Raw genomic sequence first — 10,665 nt, 5'->3', positions numbered from 1 at the left:
CAAGCCTTAGCCAGCGTCTGATGCTGGCCACACCCACGGCTGGCTCCAGGGGGCTATAAAGAACATACTCCTTGGAAACTGGAACAGACTCTAGCTAATAGCTTTGATCTGAACCTGGGGGCGGGATGGGCCAGAAGCCGGTTCCTCTGCTCCTTGAGTGCTGGGCTTAACCACGGCCAGCGGTGGCCTCCTCTAATTTCAAAATCATTTGAAGACTCTTTAGCTCTTCATTGCCCTGGCAAAGCAGACTTGTCATTAAAGCACGACTCTGGTCACACCTTCTCATCAACACCATTTACTATTGTAGGCTTGGCAGGTGGAGATGAAAGCTGGAGGAATTTTTGATACATCATAGCAACGAGAAGATTAAGGAGAGCAAATTTGTAGATTTTTTTTAAAAATCACAACTTACGTAGGTTATATAGGCATTTCAAAATCAGAAGCTGATGCCCAAAGCCAGAGAATGTTAAGAAGGAGAATAACAGCATCAATAAAAATGAATCAAAATGTGTTTTCTTCGAGTGAATTGTTTGGCAAGGCAACTATATTTGGATCCCAGTAGGCCAAATCTTTTCTTTATTTTCTGAAAGAGTCTTTAAATGTAACTCACTGAATAAAATTTTGAATAACTGAAGATGTGATGCATTATTGTTATTTATTAAAAAAATTAAGTCCTGGTCCTCATCTATGTGCACATGGTAATCACTCTCTCACGGTTTTCCTTCTTTGGTTCAGGAGTCTCTGGCTCAGCCATGTCACCTAGAATCTTTAGTACGGTCTTGTGGGTGTCATGTCATTTATACCTTATAGAGGTGGCAAATGGTGCAAAACAAGAAAAAGAAAGAAGCATATAATCTATTTTGTATTCTTCAACTATATAATCTATTTTGAAGTTACATAAGCCAATCCAACAGATTGGAATTGATAAAGCAGGGTGATTTGAAAGAGAGACTGGGGGAGCAGAGCAGGCCTTTCTGAGGAGGGGATTGCTGAGCTGAGATCTGATTGACTATAGGAGCCAGCCTTGAAAAGATCTGGGGCCGAGTATTCCAGGTGGAGAGAAGTGACAGGTGGCATAGTAGGTCCTGACAAATGAGTTATTGAAGACGCAAATATAGATTTATTTGAATAAACAATCATTTCTTCACCAAATATTTAAAGAGCACCCAATAGTTCCAGGGTATGTTGAAGGTGCTTGGATAATGTTAGGTTGGAAGGTTTCTCATGGAGAAAGTGCCACCATGTATCAGTTCTGTTATGCAGTTAACACTTAGCTGCCAGGCTTGAAAAGATTTGGGGCAGAGAATTCCAGGTGGATTCCAGGCGTTGGGAACAGTAAGTGCAAAGGCCAGGAGGTGAGACCAAATTTGATGTGTTGGGATGATTCACAGACACCAGAACTCTGTGGGCCAGGTTAGGAGTTTGGATATTATTCAATGTATAAGGGGGAAGTCATTGGAGGATTTTATACATGGGAGTGACGTGATCTTATTTTTTGATTAACAAATTTTTTTAGATCAATTTTCTTTCAGGCATAATTATATGCAATAAAATATACTTATTTTAAATGTACATTTTGGTGTGTTTTGACAAATGCATACATCTATGTAACCACCACCACAATCAAAATGTATAACATTCTGGCTGGGCATGGTGGCTCACGCCTGTAAACCTAGCACTCAAGGAGGCCGAGGCGGGAGGATTACTCCAGGTCAGGAGTTCGAGACCAGCCTGAGCAAGAGCGAGACCCCATTTCTACTAAAAAAAAAAATAGAAAGAAATTATCCAGACAACTAAAAATATATATAGGGAAAAAAATTAGGAAAAAAAAATGTGTAACATTCTTATCATCCCCAAAAGTTCCCTTTTGCCCTTTTACAGTTGATCCTACCACTACCACCCCAATCTCCAACCCCGGGCAAGAATTCCTGTAGACGCTTCATCCATCTTCCTAGAGTTGTCATTTTCTTTTTTTTTCGGTTGTTATTTTTATTTTTTTGTTATATTTATTTATGTATTTTTAAAGTCTAGTAAAGTGATGCAGTGGGTGTGGAGAAGGAACAAAGGAATCTGTAATTGGTTGTGATCAATTACCATTTTGCATAACCATGGCATGTTTGTAAGAAATTAGCATTGCTACAATAGTACTAACCAAACTATAAACTATAATCAGATTTCACCAATTTTCTCACTAATATCTCACAGATCCCCACCCCATGCGGCCCCCTCTGCTCCAGGGGTGTCCCTGCCCCTGTCCCTCTGTAAACTGGGGAGGGGTCCTAATGGCCAGTCCATTTAAAGAGTCTGGGGAAACCTGAGACTGGGGTCCTTTATAGGCAGGTTCTGGGAAAACAGGGGTGGCGAGAGGCTACGGATCTGGATCCCTGAAATCCATAGACAACCCCTTACCCTCACACTACTTTAAAGTTTTTTTTTTTTAATTACAAAAGTAAAACAAGCTCCCTGTAAAAACAGCAAACACGACAGTGCATAAAGAAAAAGGCAAAGTCCTTCGGGTGGTCTCCCTGCCCAGGTCCACTCCTCAGGGCTGAGCCCTGTGGCCCTCGCACCCCACCTCCCTCCAGCCTTTAATAGAGTCTTGAGGTGCCTGAATCTCCGTTTTTTAACACCTGCACACCCTCTAGTGGGAGTACTTTGCAAACTCAAGGTGAGGACAAGGAGAGGGAGTGGCAGGCAGCAGGCGTGGCCTAACCCCGGTCCCCCTCCGATGCCCCCACCACTCCCTGCCTAGAATATATTATAGAGATCCTCAATAAAGGTTTGTCAGAAAAAATGAAAGGCCCAGAATGATCTCCATTAGAGATTCATTCCTTTCCAGTTGTTCCTGGGAGAGGCAGCCTACCAAGCTGTGATCAGCCATTAGCACAGCAAAGTGGCTTCAGTGAGCTGATGACTTTGTGCAGGTAGAGTATGAGGACTAAAGAGAGAGGACTTCACAAAACAAAGTATGTTCTCATAGGCAAGGGCAGCAAGACAGACCCTGGGCAATTTCTATGACAGGGCCGATCAGGGAGCTGCTACAGGATGTGGAATCTAGACAGGTGATGGAAGAGGGAGTGAGGGTGGAGCAGAGAGGGGCTGGGTGAACTCAGAGGCATTGTCTATCAGAGGGGGCCTGGAGGGCCACTGGCTCAGGTCTTACATTCCATCGAGACCCTCTAGTTTTTTGACATTATCTCTGAAAGAAGTTACAACAAGTCTCACAGACATACCAATGGGTTTGAAAAAAAGATGCTCATTTGTACAACTGTAATTACAAAATGCAAATATCGAGAATATTTCAGAACTCATCTTTCAAGATCTGAGCAGCATTCTGATCCAGTTGTTATTTTCTTCCTCCTGGCCACCTTCTCTTCACTTAGCTTCCAGGACACGGTACTCTCCGGGTTCTACTTCCTCACTGCCGGCTCCTTCTCAGTCTCCTCTGGTGGCTCTTGCTCATCTTCACTCCTCACTAAATGTCTATTTCCAGAAAGCAGCCAGAGAGAGCCCTCAGGGCCTCTGCACCTGAGTTTCCTTTGCTGGAACACTCTCCCTCAAGGCTGGCTCTCTCGCTCCCTTCACCTCCTTGCCTGAATGTCACTTTCTCAGTGAGGTCTGTTCCACCTATTTAACATTGTATTCCCTCCAACCTTCTATCTTCTCTTCCTTCCCATTGTTTTCTCTATAGTGCTTACTACCAAACGACTTACCGCTATTCAATGAATGGTCACTTTCCAATTTTACATGTTTGCATTTAAAAATACATAGGGAGTCTCACAAGGGGCCCCAGACTATTGAAACGTGAGAGTCGAAGCATGTTTTCTCTTCTTTTGAGAGGATTGATATACTTAGTGCAGGTAAGTAACTGCCACAGTTTGTCTCGACATAACGGGACAAGCAAGGGACAGAGCAGGTACTCAACTGCTTCTTGAATCAATGACCCTTTGGAATTGGGCAGCAGTGCGTGGAGTCTGCAGGGGTGCAGACTGGTTGTGGTGTTAGAAGGGGAAACCCCGGAGGTGCACTAGTTCAGACATGCCCCTGCAGACACGTTAGTGTAGTTGAAATTAACGTGAGTAAGTTACAGCTGCAAAACACAAGACTCCATCACCTGCAGGTAACGGACTGCAGTCTCCGCCGTGCTGAGGCCCGACCGCGCAGCCGCAGAAGGCGCTGAGGCTCGACTGCGCAGCCGCAGAAGGAGCTGGACGGGTCTGCGCAGTCGCAGAAGGAGCCGCCGGTACCGCGAGCAGGTCGGCTCTGGCTGTTTCGCGCCCGGCCTGGGGCGGCTGGGGCCGGGTGGGTCTTGTCTCCGTGCTCCTCAGCTCGTCACCGGGGCGGCTGAGGCCGGCTCCGCTGCGCCCGCCTCGGGTCGCCAGCCCTCCTCCCCTAAGCCGCCGCCATCATGCTGCTGCCCGTGTTCACCCTGAAACTGCGCCACAAAATCAGCCCCCGCATGGTGGCCATAGGGCGCTACGACGGGACTCACCCGTGCTTGGCTGCCGCCACCCAAGCGGGCAAGGTAACCGCTCCCACCCGCTCGGAGCCCAGACCCCTGGGGACCCCACGACTCCCGCAGCCCGCGCCCCTGTGATCCTGCTCCCACTCTCTGACCCCGCCCCCAGCCCGTGTTGCCCGGCAACTGCTTGGCAGTCACCTAGTAGTTCTCCATCCTGCCAAGAGTAATGGGGTCTTACAGGAACAGCTTTGCTTTTTGTTTGTTTGTTTTGAGACAGAGTCTCCCTCTGTCATTTCATGCTGAAGTGCAGTGGTGTAATCACAGCCCACCGCCGCCTTGAACTCCCCGGCTTAAGCGATCCTCCTGGCTCAGCCTCCCGAGTACCACCATTCCAGCTAATTTTTTCATTTTTTATAGAGACGGGGTTTCGCTATGTTGCCCAGGCTGGTCTTGAGCTGCTGGCCTGAGTGATTCTCCCGCCTCAGCCTCCCGAAGGGCTAGGATTACTGGCGTGAGCCACCACTCCTAGCCAGGAACAGCCTTTTTGGCCAGTTGACGTTTTCTTGTCAGGCACTCAAACTCGGACAATGTTGGAGTCCTGGATCTGGACTAGGGAGCTAGGAATTTAGGGAAGAGAATCCTCCAGACCAGAAGGGAAGGGGCTTGGTTAGGATTAGCAGTGACAGATTCTGAGGTCTCTGTAACCATCATGTGGAACTCCTTCCACTCTCTCACACTGCTTTACAGAAAAAAAAGACCCCTAAATTAAAGCACACAGATTGCACTTTTGATCCTTGTCCATGTACATTCTTAAAGGGTCTTTCCCTTTAATTGAGTCACAAAATATTTATTAGTTGCTTACTGTGTGCCAGGTACTGCGCAAGGTATGAGTCACGGAGAGAAAAAAGACACTCAGCATTCACCAGATTTACACTGAACGTTTATACTAGATTTTGGGGATTCAGAAATAAACTTGGAGTGTCTACTTTCAGAAAGCTTATAGCCCAGCAGGACAACAGACAAGGCAAATAAAAGTCCTGTGTATTGATGGAGGCACATCCAAAATACATGGAATACAGTGACACCAACGGTAGTATCTTCTAACAAGTCCAAAGCCTTATACGTTAATTATCTCAGCATATTTGCTACAGGGCCAAGGGCAGCAGCATACACAGGTGTGGTGGATCCTGGCTACTACTAATTTCATGACCTTGGGCAAGGTACTTAATAACAGTACCTAATACATAGGGTTGGGATTAAATAAGTTAATACATGTAAAGCACTTGGCACACAGGAAGTGGTCACTAATTGTTAGCTGTTATTTTCTTTTTATAACTCCCACTTTATTGATTAGAAATAGCATTTCAGAGAGGTTCACTGCAGCACCTGAGGCCACTCAACTAGAAAGTGATGGAAGTGTGATCAGAGTGCATGTTCTCTGACCCAGTGTGGATTTCATAAGCTAGCATTTGTGTGATGATTTATGTTTTCAAGACAGTTTCCGCCTGTGTTGCATGTCATGTCATATGCCTTGGGATGCATAAGTAAAAAGTAATGATTCGTTCTCATTAAGTAGTATAATGGAGTTAAGCTCTTACTTAGCACAGGGTCTGGCACGTCATAATGTTACTTGTTTGTTAGAAGGCACGGACAAATGGCAAAAAGAAATTCATATTGGTTCTGCTGTAGGTGCGCAGCTGTTATATAAATGGGCTGAAAATATCCCAGTAATATTAGCTCTGGCCCTAATTTGAGGCCTTAATACGTGCTGAGCAGTTTTCTTAATTCTGCAGGTGCAATGGTGGATGCTCCAAGTTTTGCCCCCTTGGGGCTTATATTTGAGAGGGGGAGTCAGGCAGTTAACAGAATATATAAATTACTTCATAGGAGAAAAACAGAAAAAGGGGTCCGGGATGATGGGAGCTTGCTATTTCAGACAGGGTACTCAGACAGGCCTCTGATAACATTTGATTAGAGGTTTGAAGGAAATGAGGAAATAAGCTTTGCAGGTATGTGGGATAAGTGCCTTGCAGGCAGAGGGATCAGCATGTGCAAAGGCCCTGAGGTGGATATGTGCCTGGAATACAATAAGGGAAGCTCATGAGACAGCCACCGGCCAGATCATACAGGGCCCTGTAGGCCATGGCAAAGACCTTGGGTTTTATTTTTTATTTTATTTGAGACAGGGTCTCACTGTTGCCTAGGCTGGAGTGCAGTGGCATCATCATAGCTCACTGCAGCCTCCAACTCCTGGGCTCAAGTAATCCTCTTGCCTCAGCCTCCTGAGTAGCCAGGACTACAGGCGTTTGCCACCACACCCAGCAAATTTTTTTATTTTTTGTAGAGATGGGTTCTTGCTGTTGCCCAGGCTGGTCTTGAACTCCTGGGCTCAAGGGGTCCTCCCACTTCGGCCTCCCAAAGTGCTGGGATTATAGGCGTGAGTCACTGCCGCAGCTGGCCAGACCTTAGTTTTTATACTGAGTATGTTGGGAAGCCATTGAGGGTTTTGATAAAGTGGTTGATGGGATTTGCTTAAGTTTTCGATAAAGGATAATTCTGGCTGGTATGTGGAGGGTGTACCACCACAGGATGCAGGAGGAGGTGTGTGTAGGAGTGGGAGCTGGGAGATCAGGTGGAGGCTTCTATGGAAGCTCTTACATTAGAGTGTGACCTATGGCTGTTTTTAAAGATGGCCAAAAAAACAAAAATTAAGAAAGTGCTGTGTATTTGGATACTGCGTGTTCAGAACTAAACAAGTCTGAAAAGTTCTGACTTGATCTTTTATCTTGAGACTTTAAAAAAAATGGTCATATTTTATGACTTAAGTAATTCATGAACATATTCTTCTTTGAAAACAAACATTGCAGGTTGGGCTAGAGCCTTCTTTGACTGCTGTGGCCTGTGTCTCTAGAAACAGGACTTTGTTATTATTACATCTGGGACCCTATTGTGAACATGCAGCTGACTCTGGGCCTGAGCAAGGTGATTTGAAAAAGGGATTTCTTACAGGATAAACATTAGTGTTTTCTTCTGGGGACATTTTTTCTCTCGCCACGGTGCCGAGAGGGTCAGCTGAATTTATATTGTCAGCAGCACCCCCTCAGCTAGAACAAATGTGTGCGCTTCAGCCAGTCCTTTGGAGAGTCTACAAGATAAGCACTCACCAGGAGTGGTCCATTGTCATGTGCTCGAGGTTGGCTTTTTTTCTTGCCTGAAGGGCCAGGTACAATCTCCCTGGGGACTCTCTGTGTGCAGAGAACAGCAGGAGGGGAACTGGGGAGAGGACTGACTCCTGAGACTCTTGTTGCTCTTGGCAGAAATCACAAACTTTGTATTCCAGTAACAGTGAATATGGAGCCCATAAGTTATTGCCCCTCCCCTTCTTTCTTACCTGTAAATCAGGGGGTTGGTATGAGGATCAAATGCAATTAATGTTTATAAAAGCATGTTGTAAACTATCATGCAAACAAGAACATGAAGGCAATATTCAGTGGCTGTATAGCTTTTCTACACGTTTTTAGTCAATTCTTTTGAAAATTATTTTTTCTTGAATAGGCTGCCTTGGGTAGCTAATAATTTAAAATTAATCCTGTTTTGATTTATACCAAAGGGATAGGAATACTCATTTAAAATTAACAAATTTTAGAACTAGGAGGACTGAAGGGATCTCTAGTCCAGTGTTTTCCATCCCCCCCTTTTTTTTCATGTTACCCCCTCACGGAGATTTTTTTAGACAATGAACTTTTCCCTAAATTTTAATACCATAGATATACTGTATATCTCCTTTTGTACTGTGGCCCTGTGGAGGGCTACAAGCCATTCTAATTAAGATTCCCCCATCCCAAACCCAATTATCCATGTTGGGAGTGATATTATCCCTCTTGAGAATGCATTTTCTAGTCCAAATCTCTTTTTTACAGATGAAGCCCAAAGAAGTTGAATGATTTGTGCAGACACTCAGATGATTATATTTATGATGGTTGAAACTGCTAAATTTTTTATTTTGGGGCTACTTCTGTCTTATTTGTATAAACTATGAAAGCCTTCAAGAAACTTGATTTATGTGACTCAGTTTAAGTTTTTGAAACAGATTTACTAACTATCAGACTGTTTTAAGGGTTAGGAAGTAAATTTATTAGGTGCTTGGATAAAAGATACCAAAAGAAGTGTTTATTCTGTTGTCTGTGATCTTCTTGGTGTGGTGCAATCATGTTGAAGCCGGTGGCACTTACTCTTGGTTGATCAGGGAAAGGCTGGTTTGTAAGAGTGCTTTGACATCTTGCTGCTGGGTGGCATGTCAGCTGCCCTGGTAAGCAACAACTAGATCTTATTCATTATCTTGATATTTGCAAACTTAAGAACCACTGGATTTCCATAGTTCATAATGACTGAAAGTTAGCCATGCACAGAACTGTATAAATGTTTTAAGTTTTGTAGGAGATTAAAGTGTTAATGTTGATATCTATTAATAACCTGGTTCTTTTTTTAAATATATGATATTAATTTTACACTTTGGTATTTTAAGGGAATATAATTAACTGTTTTTGTTTTAGGTTTTTATCCATAATCCTCATACACGGAGCCAGCATTTCAGTACATCCAGGGTCTGCCAGAGCCCCCTGGAGTCTGATGTTTCTCTTCTCAACATTAACCAGGCAGTCAGCTGCCTGGCTGCAGGAGTACTGAACCCTGAGCTTGGCTATGATGCTCTGTTAGTGGGGACACAGACTAATCTTTTGGCTTATGATGTCCACAATAATTCAGATTTATTCTACAGAGAGGTAAGTATAACCATTTATAACCATAAGATTCCCATTACTTGTTAATGTCCATTGGTTTTTTATGCTTGAAAGAGATCAGGCATTTATTTTGGTTTGTTTACTATGTGGCTGTTATAGTGCAGTTAAACAGCATGGAGAGTTAGCCATTTCCATCTGCTTTATGTACTTGGAGCTTATTTGTTTGGTCATGGTTGGTAACCACTTGGTGACACTCTGGCTTGTCTCTGTGAGGTATATCTGTGATACCATCATCTGTTAAGATCTCCTATTGAGAATTGAGCCAAGAGCTGGGAAGCCAGCAACTAGGTCTCCTGGTGGCCTTGCAGGAAAGTTTAGTGCAATAGTTTGTAGGAGAAACCCTTATTATAGCCTGCCATTTACAGACTACTGCAACGTTAATACCTATTTATTATAGAAAAGATAGGGAAGCAAAAAGAAAAAAAACCCCATAATTTCTTCATTTAGAAATCACACTTAACTCTTGAATTTATTTATCCAGATGTTTTACCAAGTATATATGAGTAAATTTTTTTTTACAAAATGGGATCATACTATACATGTAGCCTTTTACTTTTTTCCCCCGTAACAGCTTTAACCTCCTAACCTTAGACAACCAGTAATCTGATTTCCGTAACTATAGGTTTACATATTCTAGACGTTTCATAAATGTGAAATCATATAATATATGGTCTTTTGTGACTGTCATTTTCTTAGCATAATTTTTCAAGATCGATTCATGTTGTAGCATGTGTCAGTAATTCATTCCTTTTTATGGTGGAACAATATTCCATTGTATGTATATATCACATTTTATTTGTCCATTTATTAGTTAATGGACATTTTACTCTCTGGCTATTGTGGCCTTTTCATTCAATAATATATTGTGAACATTTTTATATGAAGTTACTGTGTATCTATATATCATTTTTATTGGTTCTATAGAATTTTCATTGTGTTAATATATCATAATTTGTTTCACCAGTTCCATATTTTTGAATATTTGTATCATTTCTATTGTTTATCTGTTACAGTTTATACTGTAATAAGCATATCTTTGCCCACTTCACTGGTTATTCCCCAAGGATAAGTTCTTAGAAGTGCAAATGCTTTTTTTTTTTCGGTATTTTTTTATTGAGGTAAAATGTATATACAGTAAAATGTATTAACCTTAAGTGTACAATTCAGGGAATTTTGATCCCTATAACCAATACCCTCAATAAAAATATAGAACATTTTCATCACTTCAGAAAATATTGTGTCCCATTCCAGTAGTTCCTATTTCCCACAGACAATTGTTGTTCTGATTTCTGTCAGGTTAGATTAGCTTTTCCCATTTTTGAACTCCATACAATGGAATCGTATAGAATGAACTCTTTGGTGTCTGACTACTTTCACTCAAAATACTGTCTGTGACAATCATCC

At 42.8% G+C, this 10,665-nt stretch overlaps 1 protein-coding gene across 1 annotated transcript in view; it reads left to right on the top strand.

The window, feature by feature from the left end:
• The first annotated feature begins 4,167 nt into the window (after window positions 1–4,167).
• The window catches only part of BBS2 (Bardet-Biedl syndrome 2), a 51,738-nt gene continuing 45,240 nt past the window's right edge, over window positions 4,168–10,665 (top strand). Inside the window, 2 exon segments of the mRNA XM_012657420.1 lie at window positions 4,168–4,525; window positions 9,016–9,243. Coding sequence (XP_012512874.1) covers window positions 4,409–4,525; window positions 9,016–9,243 — 345 coding nt within the window. The 5' untranslated portion in view covers window positions 4,168–4,408.

This window comes from Propithecus coquereli, unplaced genomic scaffold, assembly GCF_000956105.1.
Source record: "Propithecus coquereli isolate 6110/MARCELLA unplaced genomic scaffold, Pcoq_1.0 Scaffold540, whole genome shotgun sequence".
In the NCBI taxonomy this organism is placed as follows: Eukaryota; Metazoa; Chordata; class Mammalia; order Primates; family Indriidae; genus Propithecus; species Propithecus coquereli.
The sequence above is the reverse complement of the archived record's forward strand: the minus strand, read 5'-3'. Positions and strand labels throughout refer to the sequence as shown.